At 37.3% G+C, this 16987-nt stretch overlaps 2 protein-coding genes across 3 annotated transcripts; one reads left to right on the forward strand and one right to left on the reverse strand.

Moving 5' to 3' along the window:
- Nucleotides 1-391: 391 nt before the first annotated feature.
- On the forward strand, nucleotides 392-2839 carry LOC131651573 (protein SHORT HYPOCOTYL IN WHITE LIGHT 1). Its single transcript, XM_058921231.1, has 4 exons — nucleotides 392-611; nucleotides 697-909; nucleotides 1319-1384; nucleotides 2313-2839. The coding sequence occupies exons 1-4, from the start codon at nucleotides 429-431 to the stop codon at nucleotides 2445-2447; spliced, it is 597 nt and encodes a 198-aa protein (XP_058777214.1). The 5' UTR covers nucleotides 392-428; the 3' UTR covers nucleotides 2448-2839.
- A 9267-nt stretch (nucleotides 2840-12106) lies between these two features.
- On the reverse strand, nucleotides 12107-15440 carry LOC131651574 (transcription factor BHLH094-like). Of its 2 annotated transcripts, none has more exons than XM_058921232.1 (6): nucleotides 14953-15440; nucleotides 14429-14626; nucleotides 13444-13509; nucleotides 13146-13214; nucleotides 12980-13051; nucleotides 12107-12550 (listed from the first exon to the last, which is right to left on the reverse strand). In XM_058921232.1, the coding sequence occupies exons 1-6, from the start codon at nucleotides 15205-15207 to the stop codon at nucleotides 12422-12424; spliced, it is 789 nt and encodes a 262-aa protein (XP_058777215.1). In that variant the 5' UTR covers nucleotides 15208-15440; the 3' UTR covers nucleotides 12107-12421. The 2 variants fall into 2 exon arrangements, with proteins under 2 accessions (XP_058777215.1, XP_058777216.1); XM_058921233.1 differs by having other exon boundaries at nucleotides 14971-15436.
- Between the last annotated feature and the right edge of the window lie 1547 nt (nucleotides 15441-16987).

Below are 16987 nucleotides of genomic sequence, written 5' to 3' on the forward strand. Positions count from 1 at the left end.
ACAAAAACATTTGGCCCTCTTTCTGCTTTGGCTTCTCGTGTGACTAAGCTGGAGGACTCTCTCAAGAATGCAGAGAAATAGTAAAAGGTTACTTCTGATTATATTGAGGAGAAGACTCGTCAAGTAGAGGAGCACCAGACAAACCTTTTTTCAGGAAATCAAGGCCCATGCAGAGGCCTTGAAAACTCTCCAAGACGAGGAAACATGTTTGAAGCGGACGCTCTGTGGCTCTCTTCAACGGACTATGCAATATTTAGGGTGTGAAGAGCAACCCCTAAAATATAAGGGGTGCCATTAGCTGGCCCAATAATGTTAGACTAGTTGATCTCTAGTTGGGTCGGGTTAAAACTAACCCATAATCAAGACACCAAAAGGCTAAAAAAAATTCAATAATTCCTCAAAACAAAATCTTCAATTTTCAGTCACAAATGGCAGCAACAACATCTACTGCAACAACAACAACACAGTTGATCAATCTCACGCGCTCTCGACGCTCCACTCTTCGCCACTTCTCACCAAACAATGTTCACATTCTTCATCACCAACCCTTCACTCCTACACTCATCCACAATCGTCGTTCAAATCTCACAATCATCAATTGCAATAGCAAGGTACAAACACTATGATTTGTAAAAGGTTAACTCAAGAATTAGTTGAAATTTTATTCATATCTTTACAACTATGTGTGCTTTGTAGCTGAATAACTCAAGCGGAGGAGGAGAACCATATGAGATGGATGGTGTTTTTGGGAGATACGATGGAATCGAAGATGATAGTGATGAAGATGATGATGCAGAGAGTAGCGTTGATTTGTTGATAAAATTCTTGCAGAGTATGTTTAAGAAGATGTCCAAAAAAGCTAAAAAGGCTTGTCGTTCTGTTTTGCCATCAGTATTTTCTCCTCAGCTTGTAAGTTTTTTTCCCCTATTCCTCGTTATTATTGCAAGACTTCAATTTAAATTATTATAATCGATTTTTAGATTAAGCTATTTTTTTTTTTGAGTTTGTATAAGACTCTTTGCATGCAAAAAAAAAAAAAGTTAACTGCAAATTTCAAGTGTATCCTTACTTTTCGATAGCTCATAGCTTCAAGTAGAATCAATTCTGGAGACAGAATCAATACTACTTCAGTGGAACCAAACGCCTCAAAGTCATTCCAAAATCAATTTTAGTACTAGGTTTCCCCTTTGATTTCTAAAAACTACTAGGCAGTAGGCAAGGTAGAATATAAATCTGCTGCATGCTGTTTTTTTGAAAACTTAGGTACTGGAGTTTATCTTTCAATGTTCCCTTGACTGCTTTCTTTTTTTAAATGCAGGTTTCTTTTGCAGTTGATGGGACTCTGCTACTTGCTTCACTTTCTGTTGTCAAAGCACTTCTTGAGGTATTGCTTTTCCACTATTGTGTGGTTTAATGAAGAGTTTATGGCTAGTCGAAAGACTTGAAACCTCAGTTTGTTTTACTTCCCGTTTATAATTATCTTCATGGACGTTTTGCTTTTTATAAACACAACTGAATGTATTCAAGCATTTTCATGATGTGAATAAGAGATGAAAGAGAGGGCTTGCAATAAAATGTGAGCATATAGTATTTCTCCATAGAAAGAGAGTACTCCATAGTCCATCAATCACTGTGTTCCATAGTGGTTTTAAAAGCAAGAACGTGTAGGACGGAATATTTATCTCTGTGTTTTCTAAATCATAGACTTAGGTGGTTTGGGCATGTAGAGAAAAGACATGTAGATTCTGTGGTAAGGAGAATAGAGCAGATGAAGAAGAGACAAACAACTAGAGGTAGAGGAAGACTTAGAAAAACTATAAGTGAAGTTATTAAGATCTTGAAATTAACGATTTGAATAGAAGCATGATCCTAAAAAGAACATTATGGCGGAAGTTGATTCATGTAGCCGACCCTATTTAATGAAATAAGGTTGGGTTGTTATTGTTCTCTAAACCATAGAATTGGTCATACTAGTATTTGCACAAAAGGGTTGAAATGTTTTTTTGCATATTACACACACCTTCGTTGATTCTCATACGAGATCATGGATCTGAATAATGCTTGGGCAAGTTATGTGGGAGGAGATAATATGTGTGGTTTCAGTTTGAGATATTTGTGTAGTTTATGCTATCTCACATGGATTTGGGATCATAGAAGCTATATAAGCTATATGCGCTTAAAGCTGAAGTATGGTTCTGGAATTTTGTAGTTCTTTCTTACAAAAGTGCTTTGCTTTATAACTGGAGAATGTGTTATTAAGTGCTAGTGTCTAGTAGTAACTGACATCAATGAATATTGAATATGAATTGCAGGTTATCTGCAACATTGGTGGCACAGTATTTGCTGCAATTCTGATCCTGCGTGTGATATTGGCAGCAGTTTCTTACTTCCAGTCCAGTGGGAATAGTTTCAATCAAGGGGACAATTCATTTGGTGCTATAGCCTAAACCTCTTCTGCAAATTTTGTTTGATGGTAGTTTCCATATGGAATTTTCTTTAGGTAAGGTACATATTTTATCTGGTTTAACTGAATCAAAGCACCCTCGGTGTTGAGTAAGAAGAAAGCGACTGATCACGTGTCTAAATTACACACTAAAGGATGTGGTTTATACAATAAGTCATAAATACAAGGAATTACAATCATGTAGTTATTGTAATTACTTAATATACTAACAAAGTTAAAATATAATTACGCAATTTCCATGATCTTGTATTCATCTTCTCAACTTCTGAAGCATATAAACTATATGAACCCAACTTGTTATATACATGACCGATTTGGGGATCTCTTGTGGACTTGGTGAGGACATTTGCTTGTTGATGATTTGAATTGACGAAATTTGTGGTAATGCCTTTAGATAAGCTATTTTCTCCATGTAATGACAATTTTTCACATCGTTTCATAGAATAATCTATTATATTTTTCTTGATATTCGACTGCAAGTAGATAACTCAACAATGGTATTTTATAAAATAGTGTATATTTGGAGTTTCATTTATAAACTAAAAAATCCATTGAATTCCACATATAAAATAGTCCATTGTTTGTTAGAGTTGGATAGCTCAACGATTTAACAGGGTCGGGGCAGAAAACATATGTTGTGTACCTGTATCACCGTAACTAGGAGTTTGATGAGCCAGTTTCAAGCCTTTGAACCGACCTTACAATTTCAATCACATTGCATTTGGATGGCTTCCTATGCTTATTTTGAGAATTTCTTTAAATACCCCTCTCTTCTTGGTCACCCTTGCTGAAATTCCCCAAATGTCCTTTTAATTCGGAAATGCCCTTTCAAAGTTGAAAAAAAGAGTGATTTCGGAAGTACATTTTTTTAACGTAAAAAAATATATTTCGAAAATGCAATTCCGAAATGTTGATTTAGGAAATGCATTTTTGAAATAATGCGCGTTTGGCTGTTCCCCATTTCCATTTACCCTAAATCTTTTGAACTTTCCAAAAAATTTCTCAACCATTTGCATAACCATCTGACGCAATCGGAAGCCACCCAAAGGAATAGCAAGCGCTAAACCTTGAATAAAAACAGGGTTGCAAGCGCAAACCCTATAGATAAGCTCTGGAGTCTACCAGGAATAAAGAAAACTTTGGATTCTATTATAATAAAAGAGATAATCCTTATGGCGATGCCAAAGGTCTTTAAATACAGCAAACAAAAGAAATCCTAATGGGCCTTATGGGCTTTTAATCCAAAACAAAATTAAATAAAACAAATAAAATAGAAATTGCTTAAATATTAAAACTAAAATTGTTTAAATATTAAAATGCTTTCCGACGTGCAGTTTCTTCTTTGATACGCACAATCCTCCTACATCAGTCTCCTTCACTTCTGAAGAACTCGACCCTGAGTTCTCTTCTTGATAAATAGCTTCATCTAGCAGCTTGCTGTAACTGTAAGTACCAACTAAAAACCTCTCCTTACGCCGAAACGCCATCACATCTTCTCCCATATTGAAAACTTTAACTTCCATGTGTTTATCTCGCATAGGAGGCAAATAGTTTGCCAGCTCAACTGCGGTCAACTCCTTGAAATCCTTTAGGATCCCTAGCAGTTCTTCTGGAATTGTTGTTTCCTCCTTTACAACATTCATCAACCCTTTGATCACCACTGGACAGAAATATTCAGTTTCTTTTATAGCCTCATCAAGCTCCTTTTCACTCTGCATCATCATCAAGAATCTAGACTTCTTTCCTACTGAATTCTTATCAAAGTGCAAAATAGGAGCCATAGCAATTTTATGTGTGCCCCATGTAAACAGCATCACGTTATCCTGTCCTCGATAAGTGATATCATTATCAAACTGCCAAGGCCTACCAAGTAAAATATGACAAACATCCATATCAAGAACATCACAAAGTACCTCTTCTCTATAATATTTTCCGATGGAGATAGGAACTCTGCAGGTTAGTGTTACTCGAACTTGGGAGCCCTTACTTACCCAACCGAGGTTGTATGGCTTCTCGCGTGATTTTGTGGACAACTTCAAATAATCTACCAATTTTTTCGACACCAGATTCTCCATGCTGCCACTATCCACAATTAGATTACACACTTTGTTCTTGATAGAACATTGTGTCTTGAACAAATTCTTGCGCTGCCCTTCATCTTTGGATGCTAGTAATATTCGCTGCAACACAAAATTTACCCTCTCATCAGATTCTTCCACCGCAAACTCAACATCGGCATACTCATCGTTCTCAATTGTAGGATCTTCTCTTTCTTCATCTTCCTCCCTTTCTTCCACAACAGCAACGACTCTCCTTGTTGGACAAACATTCGATTTGTGGCCTCTTCCGTTACAACGATAACATGTGTCTATAGCGGGTCTAGCATATGGAATATTCGGCCTCTGAATTGGTGCTTTACCCTGCTGCACACTGCTAGAGCTGCTAGCCCCCTTATTCCCAAGGTTGGAATCTCAGGATGTTGCATTCTTTTCCTTGTCACCTGCTGATTCACAGTTACTTTGGGGTGAGTACCTTTCAATAGACGAGAAACTTCGAGGGGATTTCTCCATCAATTCTGCCTTCAAAGCCAAACTGGATGCTTCCGCTACGGTCCATACAGTCTGTAAACCCATCTTCTCCTGCAAGGATCCCTTTAGGCCACTGATGTATCGAGCCACTTTCTAGCTTTTTGATTCTCCCAATTCATTGCGCTCAGAAAACCGCAGGAACTCAGCTGTGTATTCAGTCACGATTCTCTTGCCCTGAACACACTTGATGTACATCTTATAAAGAATCTGCTCATAATTCTCCGGTAAAAACCGCTCCAGCATCAATTGTTTCATTCTTCTCCAAGTTCTGACTGGCCCCTTCCTTTGTCTCTGCCTTTGAACAACAAGTTTATCCCACCAGACAGCTGCAGTACTTTTAAGCCTGATCGCAACCATCTTGACTTGTTTGTTCTCAAGGACACCCATAACGTTGAAGAACCTGTCGACGTCGATCTGCCAATCAAGAAACTCCTCCACTCCCATAGTTCCGTAGAACAATGGGATATCAGCCTTCACTCGATAGTCATGGTTGTTCTATAGATTCCCATGATTAACCTCTTCATCGTAAGTTTCTTCCTCATCAGAACTCGAATCTTCGACACAGTTTCCACCCCGTAGAACCCTAATCGGTTCCTCTCTCCTGTCTCTTCGCCGATTCCCATTGTTGTTGGCGTTGTTCGCCTAATTTGCTAAATTTGCCATCTGTTCAGTCAAAGCAGTTAGAACCGCGGTAAAAGCCGTGGTAATTCCCTCAAGATCTGCTTTGGTCACCGGTTGATCCGCCATAGTTGTCAAGCTACGAAAAGAACAGGAGAAAACCTGCTCTGATGCCAACTGACGCAGTCGGAAGCCACCCAAAGGAATAGCAAGCGCTAAACCTTGAATAAAAATAGGGTTGCAAGCGCAAACCCTATAGATAAGCTCTAGAGTCCACCAGGAATAAAGAAAACTTTGGATTCTATTATAATAAAAGAGATAATCCTTATGGCCATGCCAAAAGTCTTTAAATACAGCAAACAAAAAGAAATCCTAATGGGCCTTATGGGCTTTTAATCCAAAACAAAATTAAATAAAATAAATAAAATAGAAATTGCTTAAATATTAAAAATAAAATTGCTTAAATATTAAAATGCTTTCTGACGTGCAGTTTCTTCTTTGATACGCACAATCCTCCTACATCACCATCAAAGGCAAATTCAAAGATCATCAAAGGCTACTCCAAAGGCTCTTAAACTACTTCTAAAGCACCTCCAACAACATTTCAAATTTGTAAGTTTTCAAAACTTTCAATTTAGAACTTAAATTGATATTAGGGGTGTTAGAAATTAGTATAATGTAGTACATTTTAGTTATTATATGTCACTGGATGTGTTAGGGTGTTAGAAAGTAGTAAAAATTTCATTTTAATGCACTAGGGCAAGGATTTGAAGTTTTGCAAAAATGGAGTTCGCATGGGGGATTTCGGAAGTGCATTTCCGAAAATACCTCCCTGACCAATTTCGGAAGTGCACTTCCGAATTTTACCCATAGTTATTTTTTTTTTAATTTTCTTGAGTGTTTCGCATTCTAATGGCTTTCAATTTTTTCAGGAAAATGGCAGGCAACCCAGCTAGACTCAGACAGGGGAGAGAGACACAGACAGCGTCGGCTAGACGTGAGCGGGTGGCGCATCTGACATCAATGCAGAGACGGGGTAGAGTACGACTACCCGTGCAGATGGACGAGGCTGATTCCTCATCTGGATCGAGGAGTCAGCTGCCTCGAGTGTCTTCTTCCCGTCAAGAAGAGGTACGGGAAGAGGAGGAAGTGAGATACCAGGAGGCGGAGAAGGAGATACCTGATGCTGATCCTCCACGCGGGGAGGAGGAGGAGGAGGAGGAGGGCTACCCGGGAGGGCCTAGGGACAGTTCTGTGCTGATTTCCTACCATGAGCACGTCGCTCGACGTGTTCGGGAGGGAGAGGTATTTTTTATAATTTATCCGACTTTATTATTTAACCGTTTTTTATTTATCTTTTTATTTCACATTTTCTTCACGGTCTAATTAACAATCTTTTTTTTTTGTTTTTGTTGTAACAGGAAAGGCCGACGCTAAAAATGGTGAACCACGCGCAGAAGATTTTTGATCTCTTTAAGCCGCAAGCGCAATGGTTTAATGATGTGGTGACTGCTTTCGGACTAGGTGGGTTGTGCATGACCGGGTATACCACCATCAGCCACGGCATGCAGGGGGCTTTTGTGGAGCGGTTGGGGAGTTGACGATCACCTTGCACGATGTGCATTGTCTGCTCCACCTGCCGATCCGAGGGAGACTGCTGCACCATTTCCAAATTCAGAGGGTCGAGGCGATCGAGTGGATGGTCGACTATCTGGGTATGGACCTATACATGGCTGAGTTTGAGTGTAGGACGACGAGCGGGGCCCATATTCGGTTCTCCAGCTTGAGAGATCTGTATGAGAACCACCTGGTGGCGGCAGCCGAGTCTGAGCAGGCGGAGGACGAGCTTTTTACGGAGTATCATCGTGCATGCGCTCTCCGGTGCTAGTTCATGTTTTTGGTAGGCACTGCAATCTTTGTGGACAAGAGTGCAACATACGTCAACGTGACTTATCTCCGCTACTTCATGGAGCTGACTACCATTCACTAGTGGAACTGGGGGTCAGTTTTTCTGGTATACCTATACCAGAAGCTGGATGAAGCCTTCAACTGGAGGACCAGGCAGTTAACTGGATCTGCCACACTCTTGACGATACGTTTCATTTTAATTGTTACGCATTTATTTATGGTTCATATTTATTTTTAATACATTATCGTGTTTGTCTTTCAGGGCTGGATCATCTTCTACCTCCCCCACATCCACGGCTTCGCCATTGTTCCTGCGTACGATGACGCTTTTCCCAGAGCCTCCCGATACGTTCTCCATAGGGGGACAATGCAGTGGGACCATATCGCGGGTACCTCGACCGCATAGCTCACGATGACATTCGTTGGACGCCATTCCGTGACTACACTGTTGTTGTTCCATTTGACCGCATCGCGTTATACTCTGGCTGTTTGGCATGCGGGGCCAACACCATGATGAGGTATTTGCCGGAGCGGTGCATAAGGAAGTTTGCACGTGTGTAGATGATACCGAGGCCACCGTTTGAGGCTGCTCTCGATGTAACACCCTTCTAAACCCCGCGGCAATTAAACAATTCAATCAGAGTAACATGCACAAGGGCGTCACAATTCATAATAATTAAAATAAACATCATCTGTCGTACGTCATGCATTCACGGAAGAAACATCTTAACATAACTCATAAAGCAAAAATCTCATGTTTACACAGCGGAATAAATCATCATAACTAGCATTACATCATCAATGCTTTCAATCCTCAAAATAAATTAAATAAAACAGAGTTATTATCATAAGCATTAAAACAACGTTTCCCCTAGTGTTACATCTATCAGAGCATGACCCGACGCTAAACAACATATCGACTCATGAGCTAATCCTCACCGAGTCGGAGCCGCTATCCTGAAAAATATAGTGTAAGGGCGAGTCTCATTCACAATTAACAAATATTATTGCATTACAAATAACAATACATCAATAGTTATATTGCTCACCCAATTCATCTATATTCAGATAATCTATCATCCACACAATCACATAACACCAAAACATAACAATGAAATACATTTAGTCATGTTATCAAATTCATGCATATGAATGCAACTGACTCTATGCATGTGGTACCAAACATCACCAGTGGAAATCATCCACCGACCGATCTAACATCATCCAGATACGGCCCTGCCAGCACAGATTCCACACAATGGGAATCTTGCCCTTCACTGAATCCTCTCATCGTTAGGATTCAGCCCTCATCAATGGTTATGAATGCATGCAAACATATATACAACATACTTCATCACCATCATTCTATGAGTAACATCATCCTATACTCATTTCATCATCATCATCATCATCATCATCATCATCATCATTATTATTAAAGCATGTTCATATATACATTAGCATCATTCAAATATAAATCAAATCATCATTAAAACACAAGATCATATCACAAGGTTTATCGTCCTCAAACAGTACGCACAACAGGCCTACAGATCGAAAGTTACGCATCATTGAACTTTCAAAGAAATCACAAAACAGGATTTTTAACACAGCGACCATACGCGTATAACCAAACCCATACGCGTATCACCCTTTTTCATACGCGTATCATACGCGTTTCACCAGAATCAAAATGGCCTAAAAACAAACTCATACGCGTATCAGCCTTGCCATACGCGTATCACCAGAACCAATTTCCTCTTTAAAATTCCCATACGCGTATGAGCATCTGATACGCTCCTCATACGCAAATCACCAGTACATGGTCCTTGGGACAAGGCAGCTGCGTATCATACGCATATTGCCCCTGGGAAGTGTCCCTCATACGCGTATCATCATCATCTCATACGCGTATGACACTGTTCCATACGCGAAAAGGCAGTCATTTTCCAAAATTTCTGCAGTCTCGTAACAGTCCAATTCTCACTCGTTTCTACTCATACCAGTCCACGATTTTGAGTCTAAAACAGTCCATTTTCACGTTTTTATTCATAGGATTCATTCATATTCATTAGACTATCATCATACATCAATTCATACATCAAAAACCCAAATTCTAATCAATTCCTAGAATCCCAAAAACCTAACTCTGACATACAAATCAAATTGACTCAACAACACAACCAATGATGCACTATCATCCATAATTACGATAAGAGATGGTAATTGGAAGAGTCCCCCCTTACCTTAGCCAAATTTCTTGATCTTTGGTCTCTTCCTCTTTGTTTCTCTTTCACGTTCTTCGTGTTCCAACTTCTCTCTTTTCACGTTCTGTTCCTTCTTTCCCAATTCCAATTATTTTATGAAAAATAATATTAAATTAGTAAGGGCTTTACTACACCACACCCCCTCTTCTTACTAATCTCTCACCTGGCCCAAATGCCATAAACCATCATTTTTCCATTATTTTCATAAAATCCATAATAATTATAATTATTAATCTAATATTCAAATTAAATTAAAATTAAAATTATATGGGTGTTACACTCGATACAGTTACCCGAGTGGAGCTCATTGCCATATTTGAGGATTGGGCGCATCATTTGGTCACAGAGGAGTATTGTCGCATGCAAGCCACCCAGGAGTGGCATTGTGTATAGCGGTACGTGACATGGTTCTATCGGGTGTCACATCCTCTGATGACACCCGACGCTCCCGGCGCTCCTAAGCCAGCATATGAGGAGATCTTGGAGAACCAGCAGGCTGAGGATGACCATATCACTGATTTCCTTCCGATATGCAAGCGGATAGAGATGCTTGGGTGGGGCGCATTGGACCAAGGTATCATCGCGTAGGGCGGTCTAGAGGAGGTTGCAGTCGTGGAGAGGATGAACGGTGACGCGGGCGGTGCGGCGGCATATACCAGGCAGAGGAGGTTCCAGAGCGTTAGGGTTAAGCATACTCAGTAGGGTGTGCTGGTTTATTATTCTTTGACTTTATTGTATTTGGCTTGTATTTCTTGACATTTACGTGCACTTTCGTACACTATTAGTTGTATATATAATATTAGTATTTTATATAAATATGTCGCTTATTTTATTCGAGTTATATTTTATTCATATCAAACACTATTTATTGCGAGCGTTGTTGTTGTTTAATTTTTCATACGGGACTAAAAAAACAAAAAAGTGTAAGAAAAACAAAATAAAAAACAATTTCTGCATATTTCGTAGATGTATCTCCGAAATAACCCAAAAATGTGAAAAAGGTGTTTTCGGAAATGCATCTCCGAAAACACCCCCATTTGATGATTTCGGAAATGTATTTACGAATTCTAAAAAAATTTGAAAAAAAAAATAAACTTCGAAAATGCATTTCCGAAATAAGGATAATTTTGAATTTTCACAGGTTCTCCCCATAGGGGTCTACACAGAAAATCTCCTTATTTTCTTCTACTTGTAGAGGAACTAATCCATCATGAATCACAACTCAGCCAGAGAAAACAAGAGACTCATTTGAAGTTCTTAATATGTTCCAACTTCTATGTTCCCTTTTCAATATGGCAGTATCATGTTTCAATTCTTATAAAGATGCATAAAAATTTCAAATTAATAACCATATTTGTTGATGTTGCATAGACGACATGTGAGGGTTCCTTAAAATTGACACAGTTAAATATTCCTTTAACCATAACCATTACTTCACTTTTATGTTCTTTGATAGATGGGTGTATTTCCTCCTCAATATCAAGTAATGCATATTCTTAACGGTCTTAACAACGTTAGGTGTATAGTTTGCATAGTTTGCATCTCTTTGAGACTTGTCCATAAAGGGAAACTCTACATTTGTAAGAATAAGAAATTTTGGCTCCTCTTCATCAGGTTCCAAAGAAATTTTGACCAAAACTAACAAGTGTTTTACTTGTAGCAACATGTACTGATCATTTAATGAACTCACAAAAGGTGGCCACTGCTTCGATTGCCATTTTCTCTTATCATACACAAACTATCCTGGTATTGTGTTCATATTTTTGAAAAAATTGACTTCATACCCAACCACATTAGGTATCTGCATTATATGGCCATAATCATGGAAGCTCATTCCAGAATATTATTGAAAAAGATGCACACTAGTTTTGTGCTTGGTTAAGTTCTGTTATGTGTGCCTCTTTCTATAGATTATAAATGGTTTCCTTTGGTTACAACCCTTTGCAATTGGGCCCCAGTAGTGTAAGGGCATAAGAGTAATAGCACCGGAGTGCCGGATTTAATTTTTGGATTGTCAGGTTCAACTTGGGGGTTGTCAGGTTCAACTTGAGGGTGGCAAGTTAAATCCTCCTAACTGGACCATGTCCATAATCTCTAACATACGTGTCCTTTTAATACGGACAAGCAATAGAGTAATCTATATTATTTGCAAACTCTGATATTCAAGATCTTTACATGAGCTGAATAGACTAAACCAAACCAAAAATTTATTCAACACAGCTTGACAAACAAAACACCATGTTGAGTCTACAAAAAGAATGTTGAGACCAATATACAATATATAACCAATAATATGTATTAAGAACAAGCACCATTCTTTTACAACAATGATAATTTTAAAAGTTATGAAGAATGCCAGCATATAAAACCTAGTCTACTAAGCTACATCTTATGTAAATGAATTCATATCCAACACACTTACAAATGAAGTTGCTTAAATAAATACTAACCGATGCGACAGTGTGGTTTAGAAAACGGAATCAAGTGTTCATGTGGACTTTAATACCTTGAGTATATGATTTATGGGAGCTCTGAAGTAGAGACTAAAATTTCTATTAACCGATGAAATTTTAAGATTACGTTGATCTTTCAAAACCACCTCCCACCTGCATATGTAACCATTCCGGTGATGAACCGCGGCTGTACTCTCTTGTAGCTTGTGAAGCAAATGGTATGGGGGTTGCATCATATGTTTGTTGATTAAACTGAAACACAAGTTAATGTCTCATAAGAATGGAGATAGATTTACTTTAAAAAGTGAAGCCTTAATTACACTTTTAAACCCTCTAATTTTGGCTATGTCCATTTTGGTCACTAAAATATTTTATGGAAAAAACTAAAAGCAATTCTGTGTTGTTGATTTCTTTTCCACTTAAAATGCACTTTCTGTAAGCATAACAAGGTTTGAAAGATTTATGAATTCCAGTAGATGTTGGTAGTTATGTTTACAAAAAATGCATTTTAAGTAACAGTACCAAAACCAGTATCCTTGTAATATAACAAGTGCAGTTATACTCAACTCACCAACGGATGTGATGATATAAATAAAGCGGATAAAACCAACTTTCAAGTTATTTGGATTTTAGATATATAGAATACAATGTCAAAATGTAAGGATGGTGTTAAATACTTACAGCTTTAGGAGGAAACATTTCAATACCAGGTGTCAATCTTGAATTTACTGCTTCCAGCTTCATCGACAAAAACTGTGATGTGAATTAAAATTACAAGACTCAGAAATAAACTATAAAGCATTATATTTTTATAATAGAGTGATAACATCAGATAAATAATTCACACCTCTACTTGGTGATGAAGTGATTGGATATAATTGATTATCTCATCAAGGACCAATGCTTTCCCAATAACCTGCATAAAAAAGCAAATAAACCAGCCATAAGGAATATAAGATATTGTCGGCTAATCTTATCCGAGATTTACAAACACAAATATAACGGATGATTTTGTTCTTTTTTCCCATATGAAAAGTAACACCTTTTATTCTTCGTCATTTATGCTTATTTTTGTGTTTTAGTTATACACCTGAAAATATGGTGAGAGCAGAGACAAAATTCTACAGCCAGTAAGATAACCATACCTTGTTGCAACCAGGGACTAAATCCTGAAGAGTTTTCATCCTTTCACTAATCTTTTCTCTTCTAGCCTGTCAGTGTCCACGGTATTTCATTAGAAAACTGAGTCAATATTACTCCAATTGCATAATACCCAATACTGCAATATTTCCTCCCATTTCTGTAACAGTTTCATTTTCCTAACCCAACTTTTTAAGGGAATTTTCAGATAGCATGACAAGTCCTATAGTTGAGCCAGTGTGCGAGCCTCTAAATTACAACTATTCCAGTTAAGAAAAAGATCCTCAGAAATAAATACACAAAAGTTACCTAAAACTAAACAACTATTTAACCCCGCGTGTTCTTCCGTTGTAGCTTTTCTTCTTTGGGCTTAGGCCCTCCCTTTTATCAAAAAAAAAAAAAACTATTTAACAAATACTCATTTTGTTCTCAATTATAAGCAAAACAAAAGTACCTACCTCATAATGATTAAGAAATTTAGTTAACTGCAATTAATCTTCTCGATCTCAAAAAAAGTATGTACATTCACAAAACTGCCTTTTACGAGAATAAAAGTCTTTCTAAAGTAACACTTATATTAGTTTAGGAGGCTTTTAGAAATGATATCAATAAACATAATGAAAGTATTCAAATTTACTTATATTTAAGACTACCAAATATGAGTAGTATTTTTTTACTTATATTCAAATTTGGTCCTCGAAGTTCTCAACTTATTGACAAGTTCAGCCTATTGAATCTAAGCTGTCAACTTTACAAAGTAAAAAGAAGAAAGCAACTCAAGCAAGCCGTATTTTCCAGGATCAAAATCTACAATCTATTCTTATCAATACATACAACAGCAACAACCAAGCCATATCCCACTAAGTGAGATCGGCTACATGGATCAACTTCCGCCATAATGTTCTATCCAAATCGTTAATCTCGAGATATATTCTCATCAATACATACAATAACAACAAAATTAGTGAGAATGAAGGAGTAGAAAAATACTCTTTCAGCAAGACTGTGGCTATCAGTAGCTTGACCCCTTCTAGCTCGAACATGAATATAATCTTGCTTAGGATGCCTCTCATCCGTAGTTTTTTCCGCATGCTTTCCTGAACTGTTTTCTTCTCCTACTACTTCTTCTTCATCTTTACTCTTCCCTGATGTCTTCATCCTTTTTCCATCACCACCATCATCATCATTCTGCAAAACCCAAATTCCCCACCTCAACTCCAATAACAAAACTTAAATTCCATTCCAACCGAAATAAATTAACTTTTTCAGCAATTTACAAGAAACCTATCCATTTTTCATATTACAATACTGAATTGCACATTAATATTTTTTGTCTTAACCCTTTAATTTTCAATCAAAAAGCAAATAAAGCAAAAATGTTACTTGTTGCAGTAATTAATTAGACTTTAACTCAAGTTCATAATGCAATTGAAACCTAACCACATGTTTAAAATACCGAATTGCACAATCAACTATAATACAAACTTTATCATAGAGCGAAATTTGTATCATACATTGGAATGAGAAATTACCACGTCGTTGCTGGTGGAAACGCCTTTAACAGAATCCTCCTCCGCGCCGCGCCTTTTCCGGCCATGGTTCGGAAGTCTGAGCTCAGAACCAGCAAGTTCTTTACCGGGAACTTCCGTTGCGAAAGCTCCGAAGCCTTGCTCGAACAGCGGTGTTGTGGAGGGTGGGAAGTGCCAGATCTCCGGTGGGTGAAACGACAGCGTATTGGGCGGAGTGTCGATTATTGGTGCTGGATCCATGGGAAGATTGGAAATTCCGAATGTAGCCCTGTAGGTTTGTTTAAGAGCGAGGGAAGAATGGGATAATAAAATAAAGGATTTGAATTGAAGTTGTAGGGAGAGAGAAGGAGAATAGTTTGGTGTGGTTGAATGAATAGTGATATGGTTGGGAGAGTAGAGTGATAGTGTTCTGTCTTTACTTGGCTGTTTTAGACACAACTACCTTCGGAGTCAAATACAAGTCACTTCTCTAGTCCCACCGCACTTCCATTTCCTTCATTTCTATTTAGGGGTGTAATTACCGCTGTTTTCGGTTCAGTCCGGGTATTTATTCTTCCGAGAAATGGATTGAAATAATAATCGGGTAAACAGAGACCAGACCGAAATAGTGATGGACTTTATTTTTAACTGAAACTGGATCGATACTTTCGGGTACTTACCAGATACTTGGTTTGAATGAGACTGAAATTTGTGTTGATTGTTATTGACTAGAATTTGGATGGAATTGGATATTTGATTTGGTTTTGTAGGGCTGATTGGACCGAGTAGCATTTCGGTCGATCTATTGATCTGGTTCTATTGGGCTGATTTTCGGGTGGATCTCGGGTAAACCGACCCAAATACAACCCTAGGTATAATTGATAAAAAATCAACTAAACTAAAATCTAAATCAAATCAAACCGGAAAAAAAACTAATTGATTCAGATTCAGTTTTAAAACCAAATTAAACCAATAAAAATTGAGGTGGTTTGGTTTGATTATAAGTTTTAATTTTTGGAACCGTCAAATTGATGAATCGAACCATCATTAAGCCTAATTATTGAGTCGATCAAACCATTCTCCATTTTTGTTTACACTTCATTCCCTTCTATAAAACACACAACTAGAACCAAACTCAAAACATAGAAAGTAAAAATCATTAGTCACACAAACTTGCTCTCACTAAATTATTGCTCTCACTGTCCGCCACCACTGTTGCTCTCTACCATCGTTATTATATGTTATGGTCGTCTTTTTCGTGTTTTCATTTTTTTTAACCTATTTTGTTTTGTCTTCTTCAACATAATTCCTTATAGTCTTGTTGCAAAATATTTTTTGGTGTGTGTGTGTTTGAGGTGTATTGAAACTTTTAGTGTTTATTGTTGTGTTTTATTTGTTAAACTTTCAAATTCATTTCCAACGTTTTGTTGGCAAGTATCAACTTTTATATTTGATAATGAACTTATTTTATGATGCATTAGAAATTATGTCACTGTTTCGTATGGATTAAAACAAATTGTAAGTTATTAGAAAAAATAGAGCATGAAATAAATTATATAATTTTTTTTAATAATAGCATATAATACTTCGAAAAACACAACAGTGGACAACATAGAATTTAATATAATATTTGAAAATAAACATTTGTAAACCAATCAATTGAACCGAATCAAACCGATTAATTTGGTTTGATTTTATTTTTAAAAATTACTAAAAACCAAATCAAACCAAACTGATAAAGATCATCAATTCGAATATTTTTTAATCAAAAACCAATTCAAATTGAACTAATTACACCCCTATTTCTATTTGGGTCATGCTAACGAGTGCCCGCGAGCACTGGTTAAGCATTCCAAATATAAAAAACATTCTTTAAATAAATCAATTATTTAAACTTGCAATGTATTGAATACAAGTGTATTTAAGAAAAACATACCTTTTATTTCTTACAATAGTCAATTATTTTAATTTTCACTACATTTAATAAAAGTATTTAATAAGCAAAATGTACCATTTTAAACTCTTAACCAATGCCCCTGGG

This window comes from Vicia villosa, linkage group LG2 (genome assembly GCF_029867415.1).
Source record: "Vicia villosa cultivar HV-30 ecotype Madison, WI linkage group LG2, Vvil1.0, whole genome shotgun sequence".
Classification (NCBI taxonomy): Eukaryota; Viridiplantae; Streptophyta; class Magnoliopsida; order Fabales; family Fabaceae; genus Vicia; species Vicia villosa.